Source organism: Genypterus blacodes, unplaced genomic scaffold (assembly GCF_046128005.1).
Source record: "Genypterus blacodes isolate CSIRO-AG114 ecotype Tasmania unplaced genomic scaffold, CSIRO-AGI_Gbla_v1 ptg000090l_1, whole genome shotgun sequence".
In the NCBI taxonomy this organism is placed as follows: domain Eukaryota; kingdom Metazoa; phylum Chordata; class Actinopteri; order Ophidiiformes; family Ophidiidae; genus Genypterus; species Genypterus blacodes.
Genome location: NW_027466895.1, coordinates 758,173 through 784,519, shown reverse-complemented (window position 1 = coordinate 784,519; position 26,347 = coordinate 758,173). Strand labels below are relative to the sequence as shown.

Genomic DNA, 26,347 nt, shown 5'->3' with positions numbered 1-26,347 from the left:
GAAGACGTAGTTCAGCGCGTCTGCAGGTCTACTCAGGCTAAATATCATTTGGCAACTCATCAGGTTAGTTACAGACACGCCAAGTCCATCTTCATTACCCGCTGTGCCACGGGGAAATTAGCCGTGCGAGCGCGATGGAAGTCACGATAAAAACGGCATCAGTGTGGGAGGAAGCAGGAGAAGCGCCAAACTATCGGCGTGAAATCCACTTTCAGCTCAGACCTCGATGAAGAGGAGGATAACGCAAACATTTACATTGCTGCACAGCCTTCACGTTCATTACTAGAAACGTTTTCAAACTGTGGCTACAGAACAGAAGTGTGTGACGATGGGGCATGTTTGGATGTGTGTGTCTGTGTGTGTGTGTGTGTGTGTGTGTGTGTGTGTGTGTGTGTGTGTGTGTGTAGCATCAGGCCCGTAGCAGGGAGCCGTGGCTATATATGGTCTGACAGAAGGCTTTCTCCCTCTCTCTCTCTCTGCAGCTCTCTCTCTTTGCTCTCCCTCGACATAAACATAAATATCACTGTGACCTAATGTAGTTATTGATGTCAAATACGTATAAGCTGCTGAATCTACACATCTATAATTCACAAACCTCCTGTCACCTGCGTGGACTCGTACCTGCACAACGCCTGTGAATGAACAGCGGCGAAACGGCTGCATCGGCGTATCTCTACGTCGTGTTTCACCATGGCAACCAACCTACGGGGCAAGTGTCTTGGGATGGATCAACCACATTCCACTCCTGAATGATACGTGAAGGGTATTTCTGTTTACAGCTTGAACTACGGAATGTGTGTGTGTGTGTGTGTGTGCGTGTGTGTGTCGAGACAGCTGTGTCTCTTCATCGCATGCGTGTCCCGTTTTCCCCCTTTGCGAGCGTAATAGGTCTGTCAGCAGGACTGCCGCATCCCATTTAAAGTGCTCAGGATCCCACATCTGCTGCAGCAGGAGCGTGGAGGTAATCGCCACTCCAACACACACACCAACCGCGCGAGGTCAAAGCGGATTTGTCAGAATATTGCGCCTGGTTTGTTTTCACCTAGGAGGAGATAACTGTAATTGTATTGTGTCTGTATCTTCACTATAAAATAAAATACTACAGTGTTTGTATTTGTATTCGTCATACTTCAGTATTTCACACTGAAGTATCAAAGATCAATTTTAGTCCTGGTCACTGCAAAATGTGGGTCAAATATATGTTAAATTGCAACCTCAGAAATACTTCATCTATGTTATTATACTGTGTTTATACTGCAAATTCTGTCTGTGATAACTTGAAAATGGCTGATAACATCAACATATGCAACACTGCCCCAATACATCTAAACCAAAGCGAGGAGGTGAGTGTTAGGGTTGTGTTACCCATGTGTAAACACGCCTCATTTCAAAGCAGCAACAGAGATGACTTTAGTAACAACAGCACCACCAATGTGTTCTGCAGGGACTTTGTTACACAATAAAAAGACACAAGCAGACAGACAGCTAATAGGCAGAACGATCACACACTGTGCGTCCACAGAGGAACGTTTCTCTGCGCCGCTAACTGGACAGAAGCTTGGGTAACACCGGGCACGGCTCCCATTGTTGTGACGTGAGGTTGCAGAAATCAGTTTGAAGCGATGGGCCCATTTGGCAGGATGGAGAGTCTGACTTTCTCCCAAGAAACATGAAAAATAATCCAGGCGCCGTCAAGAAGCTTTGATAAGGCTTTAACCTCGGCTTTGACTCCTCACTTCTATCAGCGGCAAAATGGATACGTTTCTGGAAAAGCTTACGGCGCAGTGCGATGATCCAAATGTCAATGATTTCACAGCAGATGAAATGAGGAAATGTCTCAATGCTAAACACTATTTATATGCTCTTATTCGGCTTTTGAAAGAAATGTGTTGCGCTGTTATGCTGCTTTCACAGTCATGTCAGAAACATTAGAAGACGAGGGCACCTGAATGCACCACAAACTTGGAAATCGGACTACGAAACTATGAATGAAAATCTAGAATTATTTGAAACAAGTTGTAGTCCAGTTAGCCACAATCTCATTCATCTTTTCTTGTGTCATAACTCAGACTTTGACCAACTTTCCAACACGTCAGTCGGCACTTCCCAGGAGGACTTGAAAGCACATTCACTCAGCACTGTTTTGAGTTGAAACTAAACCACAGTTTGGCCTTGAAATTCAGTTTAGAAGGACAAAAATGACGCAACACGGACAGTTATTGTTGATTTATGGCATAGATCTGAAAACATTCCTTGATATATTGTTATTTTGTGCAAAGTGAGAGCAGAATTCCAACCAGATGCGTCTGCCCTGACCAGCGATCAATAATGCAGTGGAGTGAAATTGGTTTTCTTAAGTGTGAATATGGTAATAAACTCATGGCTCGGCTTTGATTCCTCACAATCTGTGCAAACTGAATATTGCAACGTTACGGACGCTCCCAGTAACCGACACCCAGTAATGAGGTGAAATGAAACTTCCTTGATGATCCATGTTGGAAAACTGCATGTCAATACCCAATACAGCGTATGTGCCACCACACAGTCACAACTATAGGATACAGGGTCATTGACATGTTCGATAGGCCAGCTAATGAAGGGCCTGGAACCTATAACACACACGCAAAGTCGCCGCTTAGCCTCGGTTTAGCAGTGTTGAGCGAGCATCTCTAATTTGGAGAGCGTGGCAGCGTGGAGGAGATGACAATAAGCAGCCAACGCTTCAATAACGATTTGACAAACCGCATCGATCCCTCAAACCGCTGACAGTGAACACACAAAGGCTACATATGGATTTGGTTTGCAGTCGGAAACAAAGCAGAATCTGTTTTTCCGCGACGAGTCATTGCTTTTGATGCTTTCATTCTTTTGTTCCTTGTGGCTTTGCAATGAAATATTACTTTTAAGATGTAAATCACACGATATTCAGGTTTCTGGGAGAAGGGAGACTCCCATGAGGCCACAGCCAGAGCATTATGTGTCCATTCATCACTCTGCTCTTCTTCACTGATTGTGACAGACTTATTTCCATGTAAATACCTTTGTGTCCCACGTCTGCTGACTGTCAATGCAGCGCTCTCTCTCTCTCTCTCTCTCCCTCCCTCTCTACCTCTCTCTGTCCATCTGTTGCTCTCTTGTACATCATTGTTCACAACTTCTCTCCATCTCGATCCCCGTTCTTCCCCAACTCGCCTGAAGCCAAAATCCTGCAAGCACGCACACACGCACACGCACACACAGACGCCCAGAGCGAGCGCGCACAGACACACTGCCAAGTACGGCGGTGTTCACACACAGCTGCATGCAATTATCCTCCACAAGAAGGTATTTAAACCACGGGTCCCTCTGTCCTGTGCTATTTATCAGATCTATCAAAATAGTCTTTCCACGAACGCAGATAAACCTGCCAAGTGTGTGCGCGTGTGTGTGAACACGCAGCGAGGGCCATCTTGTACTCACTAGGGAGCTCTTTAATTCTACAAAAAAACAACTTGGTTCCCATCCATACGTCAATCTCATTCCTCACCATTCTTCTTTTTTTACAAAGTTTGACACACAAATGTCGCTATCATGCAACATGAGTGCTGTGAAGTCCCCCCCCGCCCCCCCCCCAACTACACGCTCTCTCTCGCTTATCGTCGGTACTAAAAACACACAAGAGGCCAGATCAAAATTAATGAGCGTTATTTTCACCCGGGTTGTTTATTAAGCGTCCTAAAACGAGCAGAAGCATAAAAGGCTTCAAACGCCCCAGTAAGGCTTCAATCCTCTGCAAGTACGCACAGTCGCAGCGTGGCGGAGCTCATTCAGTCTGGAAGGTTATTGCATGAGAGGCAATTAATTTAGCTCCAATTATGGCTACGGTAAATAAACATCCAGTGGCTTTCAGGAGCTTTCATCGTCTGCAGCTCAGTGAGTCAGAGTGACGCTCCCTCCCAAACAAATCTGGACCCAATTTCTGCCCCATCAGCCGTCGTCTGGATTTCTGTTTCCCTAAATTCAAAGTGGGGCTCCGTGAATGCGTCACACGGTGTTTTGAATAGCATAAAGTTATATAAGAAATCGTCATCAGCATAGAACCGTAGCTCAAACATGCAGCGTGAGCGGATTTGAGAACAAATATTTTTCAATTGCAGATTTGCTGCTCAGCATAAAGCAAAATGACATCACTGCAGGCTGGCTTTATGATCCCATTCCCACCTAAATGTTGTTTTATCTGTTTTCAGGTTATATTTCAGTGTATTCTCCATGCATCCAGACCTTGCCCTTGACCGATTATAAATATCGATAGCAAGGGTTCCGCCCCTTTAACATCCCCAATCCACCTTCTAAGTTTGATCCAAACCCAATAAAAACAGCTTGAGTTTGCTGCATATCTTCTTGGAGCCATTTGAACAGCAGCATTGATCTTTCCACTTGTCCTTGAACACAAACACACATACTACACACACACAGTTCCATCTTTGAATCTCCGACACGCTTCAGGCCATTCACCAGGTAATAAGCAAGGCCACAAATGTTCCTCACACACAACAAGCCCAGTCTATTGAAGCAGATTCCATTATATCAGCGTTACTCTTCGCTTAAAGATGCTTTCGGCCCGGTTCGGCTGTATGAAATCAAATGAATAATAAGGTAAGGAAAGCGATTGGCTTTTTCCGGGGTTGGAATTCACAAACGGCGAGGGGGAAAAAGTGGAGACGCAGTGGATTCTTTGTGCTTTGCTGTGCTACAACACACCTGCACATGCATAAAGGCCAGAGACGGCGCGCAGAGGAAAGAAACGGCTCCTTTCCATATACGACTCCTCATCTCATGGCCGCTCTCAGGTGTGACGCGACAGTGTAAACACATATGCAGCCCAAAACACACAGTCTGCCTGCGCCGTCATTACCAAATCCCCTCGCTGAAAGAGGTGCGGACAAACAAGGGCCAATTACAGACCGACATGTAAATCTACAGAGAGCCACATGGAGGGAGAATGGAGATAGCACACACACACACACACACGACAAACCGTGTTATTACGTATGCAAACAGGCCTGCAGTTCTTACACATACTATAAATACACGGCAGAGCGGCACTATAAAAGGGAAGTGAAACGGACTGAAACGCGTCCAGTAAAACACTCATCACCCGGAAGCTTGTAAACAACAGATGTAACGACCTAAACGGGACGATTTATGTGGTTATTAAGGACACGACGGGACGATCCAAAGTGGAGGGACGCGTCTGTTGCATGAGGATACCGTGTCTAATATATCTTATTCAGTGACAACAACAACAAAACGCAGCCTAGACATAAACGTTTGTGAATCAACTCAGTCGTTGTGGTCGTTGTGCAGGGATTTGGCTTGAATGGGGCCTCTCTACCCTGGAGTGGAAACTAGATATCTACTACCAAAATTGTTCCCAAGTTCCTTGAGGGAAAGTTCCTGAGATCATGTAAAACATCCCATAGAGTCAAACGCGCTACAGAAACAGAGAGAGAAAGAGAGAGAGAAAGAGTGAGAGAGAGAGAGAGAGAGAGTTCTATCACTCCATGAATTAGGCCATTATCATCCCCGCCGCTTCACTCCAAAGTAGGTAAGAGGAGAGTCGTACGGGTCCTAAAAGGTATTTATGAAACACTCCGGATCAAAGCGAGCGCGCTGTTACCGCCTTTAATGTGCTCTTGTGGCTGCTGACTGTTAAACACTCACACACACACACACAGTGAAAGTCAACACCGTAAGAAACTTTTAACTCGGGTTCAGTACTTTAAGTGTTGCGTAATTTGGAAACAGAATATCTCTCTCTCTCTCTTTTTCCTCTTTCTCACTCTTTTTATTTGTCTTTTACACATACACACAAACTGACACGGTCACGCACGCATTCACAGCGTGGGAAAGGCTCGGTCGGCCCCGGGTCAGCGGGGGTAGAAAGCAGGAGGGCAGCATGGGAAACTCCCACAGTGATCCTTGTGCGGGCTGGTGTGTGTGTGAGTCTGTGTGTGTTTTCACGACTACTTCCTACGATGGCGGTTCAGTCACAGCGCTCATTACGGCACTATAGGCAGGCTGCTGACTGCAGCGAATAACGTACACACACATCAGGAACTCAACCAGGCTGGGCCACTAATGATTATGCATTAGTTGTGTAAACTGCAGGGGCTCATGTGGCCAAACGCTTCTATGGTTACATCTAGGATCCTTACTTGACAGAATGAGCCGGATGTTACGCGACTGGATATGAATACGATCCAAACGTCCGGGGTATATTAATGCATCGCTTAGGTTAGGGTCAAGTATCAAATGCATTACAGACTCAATCAGGCCTGAGACGGATCCGCCATTTATTTGTACGAGGTATTATGATCCCCTTACACAAGACGTTACATCATCTTTGACAATTCACTGCTAAACAACAGACGTTTTGGGCCGTATAGGAAGATCACATGAGGCGTTATTGTGATTTCATGTTCGTCGCCACGAGCAGAGTGGCGTCGACTGAGGCACAGTAAGTGGTGGATGTGCATAAAGTTGTTTGGCGGTTTAGCTGTAATGAGCCGGGCTTAGCCGTGATGCAGTGAGGCTAATGCTCTCTGCAGTCATGTGGCCGTGTTTGTGCGCCTGCAGGAATGCCACAAATCACATAAACAAGATAATTTTAGCTCCGACACGCGGAGGGACAAAAGGCCCGTTTCAGCCGCCGCTCTCCCTTCTCCCTTCGCCTGACCCCCGATCAGACGCAGAACAATTCACCGACAAGTCTCCCCGAAAACAGCAACGACACATTTTCCATAAGAGGGGGGTTTCAGAATCTCAGTCTAGATGCCAGAAAACGAAACCCTGAAATCCGTTTTTACGATCCTAAACACAGGGTTCTCTCCGGCATGCCTGGGTGTGACGGGGCGTTCTATTTCTTTCTATTCTACCATGATATTTTGTATATATTGTGTGTTTAAAATTACATGATCATGTGTGTAACGTGCTATTTTGGTGGTGGCATGGCGGTGGAGCGCGCTGACCGTGTCACTGCTGCATTTTGTAAGGGTAAACTCAGAAACACACACACACATGCAAGTTAGAGCCTGAATGCACCAGAGTTTAAAGGTTGGTACTCGATTTTATATTTGTCACAATTTTCCCTCAATGTTCCGCCTCATCAGCTCGTTTGTCTACAAGCTTTGGTGAAAATCCTTTTACATAATGATGAATGAATGTCGTGGCCCCTAATTGGTGGTAATTCCAGTTTCTCTACCGGGATAAGCTGATTACCAGGGTGAGCGGAGACGTGGAGAAAAACTTTAAAAGAAACATTTAACATTCAATCACTGCATAAAATAAGCGCGTCACCTCGTCACAGGGATTTCTCTCTCTCTCTCTCTCTCTGTATCTCTCTCTCTCTCTTCTCCCGTCGCCATTCTCGCTCTGGGCTTTCCTACCACATCACTGCCGCATCACTCCTCTGCTCGCTCAGTAATTAGCCCGGGGTTGAAGAGAAACCCAGACATTTTCTGTGTTGACGTCCCTGAATATCGCCACACACACACACACACACACACACACACACTCGTGAAAAATGTATGCACATATGGAGCGCTGTGTACTGTACATTTCAGCGCACGCACAGTTCAGCCTGCTTTATATTCAGCTGTGCACTGAGCTTCGTCCTAAAGGGAATCACGTGATCTCACAGCATCTCGAAGCTTCAGTCAACCTTCTCAGGAAATACACCTGAGCATCAACCAGAGCTTTTAAGGAGGAGATGGCACGGATGGCGGCGTGGCTAAGGTTCTCGGTCACGCGACGGTGACTGATACAAAGCATGTTAGTCAAAGATGCCAGAGCGACGGACGCAATCAATCATGCTCGCTCACTCCTCCTCGCCGTGGTGTCCGATTACAAGATGTTGTCCATCCGTGAAATTCGGCTGAACCTGGTTACCGTCCAGATCAATAACAACAATCAGATTTGTCACACAACATATTGATTCCGCCCATATAAACAGTATGTACAGCTTCGTCGTATTCTTGCCTTTGACCGCAGTAAATCGCAAATACTGATAGTATTGGGAGTGTATAAACGTTTGCACAAACATCAGTCGTCACCATGACCACCATCCATCATTGCGGCTTTGAACTAGCCCGGCAGCCCCTCGGACTTTCCAACTTTTCACCTCTTTCCAAAACAAAAGATAAAAGATTTTGGCTAGAACCAGTCTGGCCACAAACGCTGAGGCCTTCCATGATGACATACCTCCAGTATCATTGCTGGAAATGCGGTAATATTTTTAGAAAATGGAGCATTAACAGCTCCCAACTTGGGCAACTACCCCCCTATTGGCACGTGGAAGCAATGTGCATGTGTGTTCTTAATACCGCATGATACACTTCCACTCTGCGTATGACTCAGCCGCCGCCTGTGAGCCACCGCGGCATCTGTTGGATTCCTGTTAACTCACAAAGATGGGATAGAAAGATGGAATGTACTGCCCGGAGAGAATGCGAGTGGGTGTGGAGATGTCTGCGGAAGCCTGTGTGTGTGTGTGTGAGAAAGATTGGTTGGCTTTGAGCACTTAAGGCTATGTAACTTGACACATGAGCAAACTGCTGTGTCACCGTCTCCAGCTAAAGCCCTTGTGTGATCCAAACTCCTGGTCGCAGTATAAAACATGCAGCCATGTTTTTCATCATACATAACTTCTAATACATCTCAGAGGAGAAACATCGAAGCGGACTTCAAACAGAGTGATTCAGCCTCTTTTCTGCTTCTGATACCACCGTCTGATCATAATCAGCCCACCAAGAGGAGGTGGTATCTCTTCCTGCTTCCTTCCTTCTGTGATTAGACGATGCAGCATCTCCCTCCATCGCTTGTAAGCCTCTCTTACCAGCACACTCTATTAGTCCCGCAATTAAGGGAATTACGATGAGGAATACTGCGAATGACAACCAGGGGCGTCTCAGAGTCAGTGTCCGCTACATCTGCATACGTACAGGAGGCGGCACACAAGCAAATACACACAAAACGCATAGGCTGCTCTGTTCTATATCAGGCCTCTGAATCAGCAGCAAAATATCCTTGGGCGAGCGACACCCACTCACCCCTCCCTCTCTCTCTGTGTGTGTGTGTGTATGTGTGGGGCGATTCATCCCTTCTGACCCCTCCGTGTCGACCCTGGCAGTTATCTGGGAAACACAGAACAGGCCGTGCCGCCTGTCTAGCTCACCTGGTTTAGAGGCCAGGGAGCCGGAGCTGACAGCACAGACCTTTACACTAACAAGAAAGAGCTTCACACACACAAACAGACACACACAATCACAAAGGTATGACTGCATTCTCACACACACACGCGGAGATGACCTGGAATGTGTGAGTCAGCAAGACCTACAGAACATGAACACTGGGGAGCGCTTGGAGGTGGCATGGTCTCACTTACGAACACCTTGACGTGTCGTTTCATGTAGCACGGAGTGTTAAACACCACGTTCCTATTTAAAAAAATATATAGAACCGAGCTGCTGAGGAGACTGGATGAGATCGTTTCCCTTCTTTGTAATGCAAATCAGGTTATTTGCTTAAATCGGGGCCTCGTTTTCGGGATACCCACAGGCGCCGTCTGTCTCGCTCCAATACCGAGTTTGTCAAGGTTCACGTTCCAGGTCAAACAACTTCACGAGGGCAGGCCGACGCTAACAACAGGTGGACGGATTTTAAGAACGGCTGAGTCCCCGATGTCCACTTTGCATTTGCACTTGGCTTCTAATCCGGCTGCCAGGATTTACACGTTACATTACATTACATTACATTACGATCATTTGGCAGACGCTTTTATCCAAAGCGACTTACATTACATTACCACCCTTCGCAGAGGGGGGAGCAATTGAGGGTTCGGTGCCTTGCCCAGGGGCACCTCAGCAGGGGCTCGAACCAGCAACCCTCTGGTTCCCAAGCGGAAGCTCTACCCACTGAGCCACTGCCTCCCTACTGAGCCACTGCCTCCCTACACGTCACATTAACATGTAAAAAAGCCCACTGATCCATCCATTGGAGGAATTTTCCTGGAGTGAACACAAATAAAAATGTCAGCGAAAAACTCCTGAATACTTGGGAGTTTTTCACGTGTCGAAAAAAGTGGATAAGAGGCAACGCATTAGTCTGACAGACGGTACTATAAGTGGTGTGTGTGTGTGTGTGTGTGTGTGTGTGTGTGTGTGTGTGTGTGTGTGTGTGTGTGTGCACACAGAGGAAATTGACTTGAGTTTCACCGCAGCTCTGCTTCCTGACATCAGTGCTTTAATCCAGTAACATCCATTAAATCGCCTGTGTCAGAGAATAAAACAAGAAAAAAGACAGAAAAACGCACGTGATGGTAAGATGGCACCTCTCCCTGCTTTCTCTCTCTCTCTTCCTGCCCTCGTCTTCCTCTCTTTTCTTTCCCTCCACTTGCCTGCTCAGTCTCCCGTGAACATCCTGCACGCCGTCGCTCGCCAGCTCCTGGCAGAAGCGACGCGCTCACCGAGGAAGCAAACATTTACAGATCACGCAATCATCAGGCCGGGGAACACGTTTTGTAATTTAATTGAGGTTGTGCGGCTGATGCAACGGCGTGTGTGTGTGTACGTGTCTGTTGTGTGTGTGATGCAGAGGCCCCCCTCCGCATTCTGCTGCCCTCCCCTCCCTCTTGTTGACAGCAGTAGCTATTATCACAACCAGGCAGATGTGTGAGGGCCACAGATGACAAAGTGACACGGAGCGAGGAGAAGGAGAGAGAGAGAGGGAAGCGCAATGCATCACAGGGCAAGAGAGAAGGGGGGGGAGAGAGGGAGAGAGAGAGAGCGAGAAAGGGCAAGAGGGAGAGAGAGAGAGGGAGAGAGAAAGAGCGAGAGGGAGGGAGAGAGAGAGCGAGAGAGAGAAAGTGAGAGAGGGGGAGAGAGAGAGAGAGCAAGAGGGAGGGAGAGAGAAAGAGCGAGTGGAAGGGAGAGAGAGAGAGAAAGAGCGAGAGAGACAGCAAAAGAGAGAGAGATGGAAACAGATATGGATTTCTTCATAATAGAGCATCAGCTGGGGTTCATGGAGAAGTAGGCTAGTCTATCTAGTATTGATTAAACACTGACTAATATAAAATATAGAAATATATATATAAATATGGTGAGAAACGAACTGAAACTGAAATTTTAGTAATCAATTAGTTATTACATTCGTCCTTAAAGCAAAGTGTCAGGGCCAAAGAGTTTGTTTATTCCCTGGATATGATCAGAAAGCCAACAGCAGCAGTTGATGTTAGCATCATAGCTACATTTGCATTTAAGGACAAAGTGATAACCTGTTTTCGGATTAAAATCTGCTTTAAAATCTAATTAACTCGAACAGAATTAGGTTTGTTTTATCTGCACTTGCTACTTAGATGTCCTGCTGGCAAATACGTAAGATTTACAAACGTTTTACAAAGCATGAATGTCTGCCGAACGCACGGCGAGAGGAGAGGAAGAATATGGGAACTAAAGAGGCGAGAGTTTCCTTCGTTATCTCAAAGGTAAGAACAGTCAGATAGGACGCCGCCTTGTCTTCTTTTGAAATCTGTGTTGCATCGGTCGCTCTTCCATCCCGCCGTCTCCTTTTGTCTAATTAGTCGAGCGCCAGTTCATTCGGCGTCCGCGGCGCTTTATCTCCCCTGACGCAAAGTAAAATATTGCCGGTGCGGATTGGCAAATTACGGTTGTAATCAATTCTTTTGTCATTCAAATTAACGAGAGACGCTATTGTGCCAGACGGCCGAGCAATTATTCACCACGCCGCCGTCGCTGTGATGAAGTCAAACGGAGCAAAGACGACTGGGGAGGAAACTGGAGAGAGGGCGAATGTTTAACGGGAGGGAAGTGAACACGTACCGCACACACACACACACACACACACACACACACAAGACCCAAAGAGGAAATGAAATGTCAACAGCATCTGTGCGTACAGGAGGTAAAATATAATGACAAATTGAAGAGAAATCCAATAAATGCACATTAAAGTAATCCAGTCATACACACACACACACACACACACATGCTGCATAATTGCCCGGAGGCCGCTGTGTCATCGTGGTCTGGAGGAACTGCATCAACAAATTAGCCGCTCATTAGAGAGGTCGCGACCTCTGTGGAGACATTAAGCTGGGGAGGACATTACAAGGAGAACAGCACATCTCTCTCTCTCACACACACACACACACACACAGACAATTAGTCACCACATCTCGCCCATCTCAAAATCAATGTCATCAGTGTTTCAGTGTGTATTATGTAAGTGGGCATGTGGTTAACGGTCAGAGAATCTATAGGACCTGCGGGTGCCCAACGCCTGGTCCCGTCCCCTGCCAATGCCCTCTGCGGCGGCAACAGACGGTCCGATTCCGGGGCTGACTGCTCACACTGTGCTGGGGCGGCAGATGACAGTTTGGAGCATGTGTGAGTGTGTTGTCTGTGTGTGTGTGTGTGTGTGTGTGTGTGTGTGAGACTCTCCATCACACCAAAGAAGAAGGATGAGGAGAGACGAGGAAAAGGAGAGAGAGATGAGGAGAAGGGGAATGAGGGATCGTTTGTGAAAGCTCCATTCATTCACCGGCATGTCTGTGCTTTCTGTCTGAGCAGCTGCAGAGACGGAGAGAGAGAGAGAGAGAGAGAGAGAGAGAGAGAGAGAGAGAGAGAGAGAGAGAGAGAGAGAGAGAGAGAGAGAGAGAGAGAGAGAGAGAGAGAGAGAGAGAGAGAGAGAGAGAGAGAGAGAGAGAGAGAGAGAGAGAGAGTCGTGTTTTCTATTGCAAATGCTGATTGTGGTTCCTAAATAATAAATCAATTGGTTATAAATTAATTGAGACCATCTGCGTTCTTCCTCCGCATCTTTGCTCATTAGAGGAAGAGCATTTAGAGATGAAATGGGCAAAGTGTTTGAGATTAGCTCACCGCGAGGGGAACAGCTGACTGGCAGAAAGTCACGCCAAGGCAACAAGAAGAGGAAACTGAGCCAAGATCGTCATCATCCTCATCATCTTCATCAGGAAGACCTTCGTTTTTCCAGCGTGATTAAAACAGCAAACGGAGCCATTTTGTGTCTGAGCATTCAGTTTCCTCAATAAACTGAGTTTCCAACACCAACACAATCAATAGTAGTATTACATATCCATCAACCATCATATTGTATCTGTCTACTCACACAGAGAGAGAGAGAGAGAGAGAGAGAGAGAGAGAGAGAGAAACAGAGAGAGAGAGAGAGAGAAACAGAGAGAGAGAGAGAGAGAGAGAGAAACAGAGAGAGGGGGAGAGAGAGAGAGAGGGAGAGAGAGAGAGAGAGAAACGGAGAGAGAGAGAGAAACAGAGAGAGAGAGAGAGAGAGAGAAACAGAGAGAGGGAGAGAGAGAGAGAGAGGGAGAGAGAGAGAGAGAGGGAGAGAGAGATTAAACTGGTATAGAAGAGTATAGAAGAAAAACAAGACAAATCTACGGCTGCTGAGGAGAAGACTTCAAAAGAGTGTGTGTGTGTGTGTGTGTGTGTGTGTGTGTATTTCTGCCAGGCTTTCCCATGGCTATTTACAGCCCAGTCAGGCACTAGGGACCGTCTAGAGTTCACACACAGAGCAATGGAGAGAAATAGACACAACACACACAGACACACACACACGTGAGTATGGGCAATACACACGCAACTTTATGAACATATGAGATACAATAGATATAAGGATCGGTGTCTTGGTGTGCAAGCAATGGGTAAAAATATGAATGAAACAGGCCCACAATCTAAATGTGGAGTGGTGAGAACAGAGCGCCACCTACAGACACGACAGGGACGCCACACAAGAGGAAGAGGAAGTGCATGAGAAAAAGAGAGAATGTCAGGGATTCATCTGGATGAAGCAAAATAAACCATCCTGCAATCTGCAACACTACGAATCACAACGTAATCCAATCAGTGTACGAGGGAAATCTGGAATCGTCACACACACACATACACACACACACACACACACACTTCTAGTAACAATGACTTCAATCATACATACAGAATAAGACGACGGACAGCTGGATGAGAGGATGTGGAGATTACATGATTACATTTTCAGACAAATGAGTCCAACACCAAATGAAGTGTGTAAATAGTGGTGTGTGTGTGTGTGTAGATTAAGGCTTCAAGGAGGCACTGAGTTCAACTGTGTGTTTGAGACAGAACCTTGTAAAACATATTGTGAAAGTCTAGCAGACGCTGAGAGAGACAGAGAGAGAGAGGGAAAGAGAGAGAGAGCGACCAAGGAAAGCAATAGAAAGGGGAAAAGATAAGAAGTAACAAGAGAACAAAATATTAACACAATTGAAACGTCTCACTGCACACACACACACACACAAACACACACACACACATTGTTAACCCTAGCCTCATATTAGCAGTGTAAAGTGTGTGTGTCCCTATCTCTCTCTCGCTCTCTGGAAATGCCAAAGAGGATCACCAAAATCAAACCTGGCAGGGTTGCTCAATCCATGCGTGTGTGTGTGTGTGTGTGTCGTTATCACGGAAAAACAAATGTTGCTTTCTTGACATCTCCAGGAATTCATCTCGTTATCTTCTCTGTCAAAAACTGATTTAGGCGGAAACAAACAATATTAATTGGGCATCAGGAGACCTGGAGGGTAAAAGAACACCGTGAGGAAGATGATGATGATGATGATGATTAGACAGCCAACACGGATTCAGATTATGCTCTTGAAATCCCAAAAGTCAATTCAATGAAAGGCTGACAAATGTAATGATCTCAGGTACAAAACCCAAATGCTCAAGGGCAACATGACAAGGCAAATTAGATCATGTGACACTCAAACACAAGGGAGTATTGACCAAATGTCACACTCTATATTCTGACACGTTCAAGAGTCCATCATCTGCAGTTGATAGGACCACACACACACATACACACACCAGATTGCGGTTTATATAATGTGCTTCACACCACCACACGTGTGTAAACAACGCTCTGTTTGGCACAAAGACAGAGAGGTGAGAAGAGAAACAGAAATAGAAGGGTGAGCTAGACAGAAAGAGAGAGAGAGAGAGAGAGAGAGAGACCCGCAATTGAGGCCCGCAAGAAAATCCACCGCCTGCCTGTTATCTGGACGATAATTGGTTTTCCCCACTAGACTCCTCCGCCCTGCTTCCCCCTCTTGCCTTCTTCCTCTTCCCTCTTCTTCATCCGCACGCGCACACACACACACACACACACACACACACACACACACACAGGTAGGTAAAAAGTGCAGCAGGACACGATTTCCCGGAGCGTTTTTGCATTTGCGTGCCTTTGAGTGTCTCACCAAACAATGAGCCGAGGCTTAATGTCAACTGACGCAGCTCACTGTCATGCCAGACAAAATACCACACACACACACACACACACACACACATGTGCATACATGATTAGCGTGAAGCGTGTAATCAGTGAATGGCCTGATTAGGGGGTAACAGCACTGCGCAAGACAAAGAGATTCATTTAGTCACCCACTTTCAAAAGAAGAGGAGAAAAGATGAGGGGCTGCGGGGGAGGAGGAGCTATAAAAAATCATGTTGTGTGTGTATGTGTGTTAAGATGTCAAGCGGCAGACAGAAAGACGGACAGGCAACACACACACACGTACGGAGGTTGCCAGTAGCAGACAAAGAGGCGAAAAGGAGAGAGCAGAACCACAACAAAGGAGACGGGGAAGGAGAGGAAGAAGGAGACAAGAAACACACACACACACATATACACACACACCCACAGACGTCAGCAGAGCTCCGGTGTCTCCATGTTTCTCCCGACATGAGGGGAGAGAGAAACGGCCAGAAAAAGGGAGTATGAAGGGTGGGAGGAGAAGGCCGAAGAGGAGGGAGGAAAAGAGAAAAAGGTTGCATGGAGGTGAGCTTTCTAATTTTCCCAAAACCGGCCCCTCAGGGTTGCCAGGTGTGTGTGTGTGTGTGTGTGTGTGTGTGTGTGTGATAAACGCCCTCGAGACTCAAAGCACACAACACCCGAACATTTCTATTGTTCCTCTTCCTACAGTCCTTCCTCCAAAACTCTCCTCCTTTCCTCTCCCACAAATGTCAGATTCCGATTCAGAATGATATATTCTCCATTTGTCTTCCGATGTTGAGCGGCTCGATGAATATTTGATATCAATTTTCAGAGATCCATTCATCTCGCATTCTGGCGGCGCGCTGGAGGAACTCGGAGGTTACAGTGACGTTTACAAAAAAAGGCATTGCGACCGTTGAGGAAAGATGGAGGACGGCCGCTTTCAAAGGATGTGCCCCCAATCTGCATACAGAGAGGAACCAGAGAATCTGAGAAATTGAGCTCTAAAAGTTTTCCAATTTAGAAACTAATATAAGTTTTTGAATTGCAAGTTGCCGCCACTCAATAAAGCTATAAACACTTCATCCTGACTACACAAAGGGCTGAGAGCCTTTATGCCCACGATCCACATCTCTTCCCAGTCGATTCCCAAGGGGGGGGGGGCGAGCATTACATAACGATTGTTTTATGCATTCAGAGGAGAGAGAGGGCGAGCGAGAGAGAGCGAGAGAGAGACAAACAGACAGACAGACAGACGGAGCGAGTGTGACTGCCGGCTCCCTAAGTCATGTATAGATGTGAAGCAGGCGAGCGCTGTGCGAGCCATGAGCAGGCGGGCGGATGACTGTGCGTTTCATCCATATGTGCTCGTGATGCGTAAAGCACCAGGCTGTGGCCCACGGAGCCTTCTTCTTCTTCTCCTTCTACTGTAGGCAAGTCACCTGGTCTGCTTCCTCCATTACGTCAAATCAAGCAAGGAGTCGTGTACAGCAAGCAACTCAAGCCTATACATTAAATCACTGCACACACACACACACTCCTAGGAATTCATCTCGTCTCCTTCTTGTGTCTTTCCATTCTGTTTCTATGTCCATAGCGTCTCACACACACACACACACAGACACAGAATAAGCGTGAAATTCCTGTTTTCATGCTAAAACATCAGGGGTGAACTTCAAACACCCGTATCAGCTCCATATCTCTCACTCTCTCACACACACACACACACACACACACACACACACACACACACACACACACACACACACACACACACACACACACACACACACACACACACACACACACACACACACACACACACACACACACACACACACACACACACACACACACTACCTGGAAGGCCTGGCAGCGTGGCCCTCACCCTCACCACATAATGACATTAGCATTTGGAGCCCTCTTCACTCTGCATCTTATCTACTTCAAACGCGGCGCTTCATTAACTACCGCCATCTATCACGGAGCGGGGAGCCGACTGGAATGTGAGTGTGTGTGTGTGTGTGTGTGTGTGTGCGGTGCTATGTGGGGTCACAGACTTGTAGATTAGCGTGACGTCCAGCCGTCACACCTCTGCTCACATGTTGCCTCTTCGTCTCCTCACTTGGAATCAACACGTCCAGGCCCCCTGAGGACAAAAACGCGCCGTGGGAAAGAACAGGAAGTGGACAGCTACGGTTGTGAAGGCGACAAAGGGGGAAAGAAGTCGGGCGTGAATTGAATTAAAAGAGAATTGCCGGCGATGATCTCTCTGTAACGGAATTGGCGTGAAATGGTGCTTTGGTTCCATCCGCCATGACAGCTGTGACCAACAGGCTTTGGGGGACAGAAACCCACCAAAACCAAGAAGCATTTGTCGAACAATTAAATTTATTTACAGTGATAGCGCGCAAATATTTAATACTTCGAGTTGGGCAAAAATCCATCAGTTATTATCAAATAATAGTGATTGTGATTTTGCTTTTACATCCAAACTAGATCACTGGAACTGTTTAAATTGTTAATACAATAGACCATGAACACAAGGAAACACCTTGCAAAGCCGCTACAAATAAACCTTTGAGTTGAGATATAAATATGACCTTTGATACCGAAATAGTCATTATAGATGTTAGAACTGTTGAATAAATAGCAACGTGGATCTTACAGTGGTGCATTCAAAGGCCTACAGAGGTGGTAGGAGAATGCAATCTTGCGAAATAGCTCTAGAGTACTCAAACTTCCCCTGTCAGACTATCTATAATGAGTCGTGTTGTAGTGGGATTGATTCATTTAGAATCAAAACATAATCTAAGTTTAGTTTTAAATCTCAGCTCTGCAGTGCACGAATGTGAAGAGCGAGGAATCCCCCCATTTACCGTTTGCCACCATGTGGACACTGTTGTTGCGCTGAGGGGCATGATGGGTAGAAGACGCTCCCAGTTGGCGATAACAGATGTACTGTGGTGCGAGATGTAAGTGGGTGAGAGAGATGGACAGAGAGAGAGAGAGAGAGAGAGAGAGGGAGAGGAGCGATTTGTGATAAGATAGAGAAAGGTAGAGAGGGGAGGGATGGAGGAATGATGAAGAGCGACAGGGGCACTTGTCTCCGGAGGAAAGGAATGGAGGGCGGAGGGATCGAGGGGTGAAGTGAATGATTGATAGGGAGGCGGAAAGATATTGACAAGGAATCCAAGGCAGCAGATGGAGGGAGGGAGGGAGGGAGGTAGAGAGGAAGGGGAGGAAGAGGAGGACGTGGATTTAGCTTGAGAGAGAAACAAAGACAGACATAGGCAGAGAAAGCAAGAGAAAAGAAAGAGGCAGAAAGAAAGAGGAGATGCACAACAGTGTGTGTGTGTGTGTGTGTGTGTGTGTGTGTGTGTGTGTGTGTGTGTGTGTGTGTGTGTGTGTGTGTGTGTGTGTGTGTGTGTCTTGGCAAGAACACAGGTTTCTTGGCAGGACGTTGTAGCAGAGCTTGGCCCAGACCCTAATGGAGATGTAAGAAGGCTCGGAGTTTGATCACTCACAAACACACACTCAGCTACAGACACAGACACATACGCACAAACACACACCTCTATACACTCCGGCTCCAGACAAAGTCAGTGCACCGACTCCGCTGATAAAGCCAAACTTCTGCCAAGAAATTGTCAAAATACAAATCCTTAGCTGCACATAATGAACTTATACTAAACGACGATGCCAGTGTGTGTGTGTGTGTGTGTGTGTGTGTGTGTGTGTGTGTGTGTGTGTGCAGAGCAGTTAGGGAGGAGTGGGGAGCTGATGAGGGAATCCAAGGGGGTGTGTGAGGTACGGGAAGTCTAATCTGGGTCACAGGGTAACTGTGGAGAATGCAAGTCATGTTAAGGATCGGCTTAAGAGGACACAAAAACGCACACACACACACCTTCACCGTTTACGGAGAGAGTGAGAGTGAGAGTGAGAGTGAGAGAGAGAGAGAGAGAAAGAGAGAGTGAATCCGTTTGAAAGACAAACAGCTTTGCGGGCTTCTCTCGTCATTCCTCTATGACGGATAACACTGGAGAGATGGATCACAGCAAACCAGCCTCTCCATTCCATGTGTTATTACAGTAGAGAGGCCGGAGATTCCCTGACACACACACACAGAGCCCCATGCTGTGAACTACAAAGTAAGAGAGCTGTTTAAAGACACCAACACGAGCAGCGGAAGACATCAGAAAATAAACACAGGGGGGCCCGTCTCAGTCGATTCCTATTGAACTAGACACTGTGTGTGTGTGTGTGTGGGTGGTGTGTGTGTGTGTGTGTGTGTGTGTGTGTGTGTGTGTGTGTGTGTGAGAGAGAGTAGAGAGAGACGGTGCCCTTTGGGAGTCACTTCATGTCTTAAGAATTGTTTGTTTGCAAAGATGGAGGGAGGCAAAACACAACAACACCAACAAGGGCTTTCCTGAGAACAGACAGACAGACAGACAGACAGACAGACAGACAGACAGACAGACAGACAGACAGAATCTGTCCTATGAGTCAAGCTTTCAGTTGTCATCGCTCCATCATATTCTGTATGTTGTCACACTTCTGGTGCACTGAAAATGAATCTATTTATGTATGTGTGTGTGTGTGTGTGTGTGTGTGTGTGTGTGTGTGTGTGTGTGTGTGTGTGTGTGTGTGTGTGTGCTGACAATCTGTCATAAATTCATCTTCACCAAAATTAGAATTACCGTTAAGCTGCTTAAAAAAGGGAACATACTGGTGATTGTTTTACTTGAATAAACCTCATTGCCTATTTTCTCTCCAATCTTCTCTTCCTCTCAGACGTACGTTCTAAATTCCACATTCTATAGAACAACCATCCTCTCCACTGCACGACCTGTAAACTACAATGAACAGTTATGGGTTCAGGGGAGGGATAAAACCTATGATGTGAAAATCAATTGGTATTTTAAACGTATGCTCAGGTTTCAGACTTTGAAAAATAAATAAAAGAAAATCAATAAAGCCGAGCGCGGCAAGTCCATTTCATTCAGAAATCGCCCTTTTGGTGAGACACGGCGACGCTCCAGCTTCTCTTTACCTTTCTGCTGTAGGAGCTGCAATTTACATACATTAAAAGGTTCCATCATACGCCATTAGGAGCCGCAGCAGCTGGGGCAGAGGACCACCACCACCACCACATGCCATCAACTCTATCAATGCCCTGATGTGCTCCTCCTCATTCAGAGCTGCTAATGGCAGATTCTATAAGCTCCGATGGAATCATGACCTCATCATCAATGTAGGAAAGGAAAAACCAGCAGATGCGTAGGACTTTACATTGCGAGAAGCGTTAAAACTACTTCCCCTGCTGGGTTTTAAGGAAAGTGCACATGGATATCATCAGTGTCCACTCCACATAAAGCTCCCAAAACACCTATAGATATACAGTACGATTACCTTTAAGCGTGTATACAAATCAATGTGAAGGAATGACCAAATGTGTTACTACTCTGATATCTGTTTCTGTGCCGCCTGATGTGTTCAAGATACTCCCAGATTTTAGTGATCTTGGGCTAAACATGCTTGGTGTACAAACCTGGCCTATGTGGTAAATTGTGTTTTTGTGTGGCACTGTGATGAATAATTGCGATATGACAATATCACTCAAAACCAAAGACGTCACCATTAAAAGCGCATCATCGTTAAGGGCGGTTTGTGTTTAAGAGCTCCATTAACGCTGGCAGTCATGGTGTACAGTAAAGGCAATCTGCAATATGAGCCATTAAACAGCAATGACATCATGCAGTATTGATTTTCCACCACACGCCTGTTGGTGTGCGGTGCTTCACCCCAAAGAGACAGCAGCGTTACAGCCCGACGATAGGCCACATCCTGAGTGCGTGTGTGTGTGTGTGTGTGTGTGTGTGTGTGTGTGTGTGTGTGTGTGTGTGTGTGTGTGTGTGTGTGTGTCCATCCGTCCCTCCATCCTTGTTCATGTCACACTTGGCGATGTAGTGTGATTCTTTATACCGAGAAGAGCGACCTCATGACTTAGGAATGCTGTGTTAAGACGGGAAACTATGCATTAATTCCCGGAGATCATTCCCATAACGTTAAGCCTGCTCACACACACACACTCACAGTAACACACTCAACTATGACCTCTGTGCTGACTCACTAATCTACAAAGTACAAATACCTCACTGTTGGGAGGTGTGTCAGACAACCAGCCACTTACACAGACACACACCAACATACTCGGCCTTTTACCAGATGGACTGATGTGTGTGCGAGAGTGCGTGTGTGCGCGAGTGTGTGTGTGTGTGTGTGTGTGTGTGTGTGTGTGCATGCAGCCCACCCACTGTTTTACAGACATCACAGTGTCTCGACCCTATAAAAGCAGAGCTATGCGAGTAACACGGCAAACATAACTCGCCGTGTCACGTAAGAGACGTGTCCTCCGAGGTATTTCTACCGACAGCGCATCCGACTTCCTTCATTTGTCTGTGCAACTTCACTCGCAATTGATTTCCCAAAAAGATAATTTGTTTTATGAGTCACAATGCACTGCGTTATGAATAAACAAGCGATGCAGAAAAGGAAACAGTCATTGTACAAGTTTACTTCTCTTTTTCAAAGAACGCCGGCAGGCCATAAGCCCAGCACAACACGCGAGCGGCATGAAGAGTGTAGCGATCCAAACAAATAATGCATTCAACAAATTGATTGAAAAGCAAACAGGCTACCCATCAATCATCAAACACAATGTTAGAGAACAAGGTGCACCACTTTGCCATTGATTTGGGACCACAGACACAAACTCTTTGCATCTGAATCTCCAATTATAAACTTCCTCTCCTGGTGTTAAGTTCACGAGTTCACCTTTAGAACCCCCCTCCCAGGAGTCCCTGCTTTGGAACCGAATGTCTTAATGTGTGGGTGGATACGTGGCAATCTCCCCGCCTGGTTGCGACCTCACCCTGGCCGTGAGATGCTCCTCCTCAAGGGCCTGAGGCGGCACCCCTCCCACCTTTGATCACCTAATCACATGGCTCAGCCTCAGCAGAGAGATAGAGCGAGAGAGAGGGTGGGAGAGCTAGAGAGAGAGAGATGCTGGAGGGGTGGGAGGACACAATACTAACCTCCACACTTGTTCTCGAAGTGATTCGGAGGCCTTTGTGCTTCTAGTTGGCTAGAAAATAGTCAAAGATTTGCAGTCTCAGGGTTTGATTTAACAATAATGGCGATATCTTTGATAGTCTGACCACCGTCCTTGGCTGTTACCACCTTTAACCTTCCCTCACAGCAGAGGAATCGGGTTTCATCCATTTCCCCACCCGACACCCTGTTCTAACAAAGAAACCACGAGCACCGACGCCACAGAGGCAACAAAATCCTCCTAATCCCTTCCAGGACACACAAGTTTGTTTGTCGTCTGTCCTCCAGATTTGATTTTCTGACCAAACATCACATGAACACATAACCTGTTTAGCAGCCAAGAAGGAAGTCCTGTGTGGTCTGGCTTTCTCAACAGTGCATAAACACACAAGTGCTGAACAAACACTACAGCCACGTTCATGTGGTGATAACACACCAGATAGGAATATAGTGAATGTTACAAAAGGTCCCTACAAATCCAAGGCCTGGGCCCAGAGAAGACAAGGCACCTTGCTGAGAGAGATTTTAATCAATTCCTGTGCTCAGCATTGTCACACATCGACCACTTGTGTTTTCCGGAACGCGTCTGGGTGCAGTCTGAGGCGCTGTGAGTGATCTCTGGCATCTCGTGAAGAGCACTTTGCCTTAGACAACTCTTCTGACTTTGCATAACATACCTCCTTTCCTTCCTCTTCTCTTGCTGGGTTTTGCAACCTCGCGAGTGAAGCGGGTTTCACACAAAGACCACAAACCTCTCATTTGATAAGGGATCCCATATGGAAACATTTTGCTGTGTTGAATATTGTATTACTGTCTACACTGCAGCTAGGGGAAGAGTGGAAGCTATGATTAGTAATTCAGTAACAGTAATTCCTCGGCTCATTTCTAGCACATTAACCTTATTATTAACCTAACATTAAATCATACCTCATGTATCCGCATGGGGACCCTCGGAATCCCCCCTCCACCCCCCAAAGACCCCAGGGGCTCCCCGGACAGTGTAGCCCTCTTACCTCAGGAGGTTGGGAAGAGGGATGGAGCCGGAGCTTGACCCCAGGATCCCCTTCTTCCCACTCAACAGTTTCTCCACCAAGGCGACATTCCCCGTCCGGGCGGCTTCCAGCAGCTCCTGCTCCTTCCCCATGCCGGACACAAGTTTGTAGCGACGGGCGGACTAGAACCCGACAGATCTCCCCATAAATCCCGCTCCACTAGGAGAGCGTGTGGTGGGATTCCTCGCTCTGCATCACTGTGGAACAACACGGGAGAGGTGTTATGGATGCTGCAGAGTGGCTTTGACGCGCTCCACCCCCCCGGTACCTTATAACCTCAGTCCCACTGACAGCCAAGACCCCCCCCCGCCCGCCCCCCGTGTGTCTCCTCACCCAGGCGTGCACGGTTGTCGGTTCACGGTCCCCGAATGCGTCCTCCGGGGGTAACCACAGTGCAAACAAGCGTAGTGGGAACAACCGGAGGCTCCAACGCCAATTTCCTCACCGTGTGTGTAAAGAGTATTTCCCCGGCTACAAAAACAAACTGCTCCACGGTACAAATAGCGGCTCTTGTCCGGGCTGTAGGTCCAGCTGCTCCCCGGCGGTGTGTGAGCTCCCGTCCGCCTCCCAAAGCTGCTTGTTTCCCCCTGCGTCTCGTTACTCGCCACCTCGTTACCCCGGACCGCACTGACCGGTGGCTACCAGAGCAGCCTGACACCAGCGTCTAACTAGACACAATGTAGCAGGATAAGTCCGGTTCAAATTTCAAAATAAAAGCCCTGCTGGCTGGACGTGGCGCAAAACTAGAGAGAGAAACGCGTACAATTAAATACTTTTTGTTGTGTTCCTTACACGCTTTACATATATGTCTTATTTCACATGTTTGGTTCAATCCTGCTTCTGCTTTAACTGAATTGTTTGTATTTTATATCATCTTGATTTGATTCCGTTGTAGTTTAACTATAATTTATGTTCAGGAAGATTCATTCAAACTCATAGCTATTGAAAATCAGCTATTTAAACCGGAAGAGAACTGACCCTAACGTCTCTTAAGTTTTATTTTACAGTCAAATGTATCTGACTTCCTGTTTTATTCGGTCTACCTTTACGCACAGAGCAGCATTGTACAGTCTGGGGCGTGGATGATGCTGCTACAGCAGGCAATGCCTTTGTTAGTCTGCTTAAAAAGTCTCACTCTGTCTCACCTCCCAGCTGTGTTTCCCTTCGCGTGGTATTAAATCAACCGTTTGTAATGCAGTGTGTGTGTGTATGTGTTGCAGACTGTAAATGCGCCCCCTTCTTCATCCTCTTTCCCTTGTTAGATGGATTAGAGAGCAGGTGAGATCCTAAAATAGCCCCATTGTCCCGCCAGAGGAGGGTTTGTCTGATGAATGCTGGTTTGTGGAGGCATTTTCTCTAACGCCTTTGCTCCTGATCTGCTCCCTCCATTGACAGCCTGGGAAGCAGACACACCCCCTCCTCCATCAAGACTCCACTGCGCCCCCTCCCTGCCATCACCAGTGCGTGCCGGGACCTGCCTGATGGCTTCAATGGGGCTCAACGGGCATTTGAGAAGTGCTGCGTTCAGGTGCTCCACCTATAGTTGGTATGTAGGACTGCTGAACTCGTAAAAAGGTCTCTTGACTTGACTCCAAGGTAGGTTTTGGATTGTGGCTGCACACACACATCTGCACAACTACTATATATACTAATCACAGTAATAATCTATAAAGAATGTTAACAATAAGGTCTATTTCTGTTAAATGTGAGGCTCTTTGCCAAGTTTTTCTGATTAGTGTGCTCCGTTGTGTGCCAGATTCCTTAGTGGGTTGGTGTTCTTGCATTAAAACCTAAAAGAATGGATTGGTGGACAGAGATGTAAAAATAGAGCAGAGAGAGAGAGAGAGAGAGAGAGAGAGAGAGAGAGAGAGAGAGAGAGAGAGAGAGAGAGAGAGAGAGAGAGAGAGAGAGAGAGAGAGGTGGGGGGGGGGGGGGGGGGACAGTTGCAGCCCCACTGGGCGTTGGATGGAGTTCTGCTCCCTGTGCCAAGGCACAACCTGACACTTCTCTCCCTCATCAAATTTCCCACAATCCAAGTGTATATCCGGCCAGTAACCTCATCCATTCTCTTGCTTTTGTCCCGCACACGTGTGTATAAATTAACACGCACATGCTCTGCTTGCATAAACTGAGTCACGCTGACATACTGAATATCACATGCACATTAAGCAGCAGAATGTAAACACAGTTTTATGTCAACACCAGCAGAGCAGCACATCTCTCTCTCCCTCTCTCTCTCTCACACAAACATTTAATGTCCTTCTATGACTCAGTGCTTCACTCTACTCCAGCCATAAAATGTCATGACCATTTATGTGCAAACTCTCTGCTCCTGTGGTTCACTGCAGCTCAGTTTAACGCCCGGAGAGGCTTCGGTTTCTTGCCTTTTGTTTCTGAAAGAAAAACCAAACGATGAATTAAATGAGAATTTTGAGCTTAAACCATGACTGTGCTATACTTTCTGAGTTCATAAGCATATTGTTGTTGCATCAGTGGAAACTTTCAGCACTACCACTTTGAAGTGGATGTGCTGTGTTGTGCTGTTTATTGGCACTGAACAGCGTCAAAGTAGTCAAACTTGAGGTTCACGTTTGTCGAAATGCATTCAGTAAAACAGAACCCAGGCATAGCTTTACATAGATTACACACCTAGATACGCTCTACAAAGTAGGAGGCTAAAGGGCAGTTTTGCCATCTTTCTTCCAAAATCACATCCTAGGAACAGATGAGTGCGGACCTTAAATATTTAATAGAGGAATAAAACTGGCATAAAAACAAAGACATTTGTTGGCAAACTAAACACATTGTACAAATAAAACCCTTTTCACTTTGATATC

At 46.7% G+C, this 26,347-nt stretch overlaps 1 protein-coding gene across 1 annotated transcript in view; it reads right to left on the bottom strand.

Annotated features, from left to right (window-relative positions):
- anks1b (ankyrin repeat and sterile alpha motif domain containing 1B) overlaps nt 1-24,192 on the bottom strand; it is a 117,547-nt gene extending 93,355 nt beyond the window's left edge. The window contains exons 1-2 of the mRNA XM_076158846.1: nt 23,844-24,192; nt 23,472-23,707 (exon numbers count right to left, since the gene is read on the bottom strand). Of these exons, the coding sequence (XP_076014961.1) occupies nt 23,472-23,602 (131 nt within the window). The 5' untranslated portion in view covers nt 23,603-23,707; nt 23,844-24,192. The remainder of the gene's footprint in view (nt 1-23,471; nt 23,708-23,843) is intronic.
- Between the last annotated feature and the right edge of the window lie 2,155 nt (nt 24,193-26,347).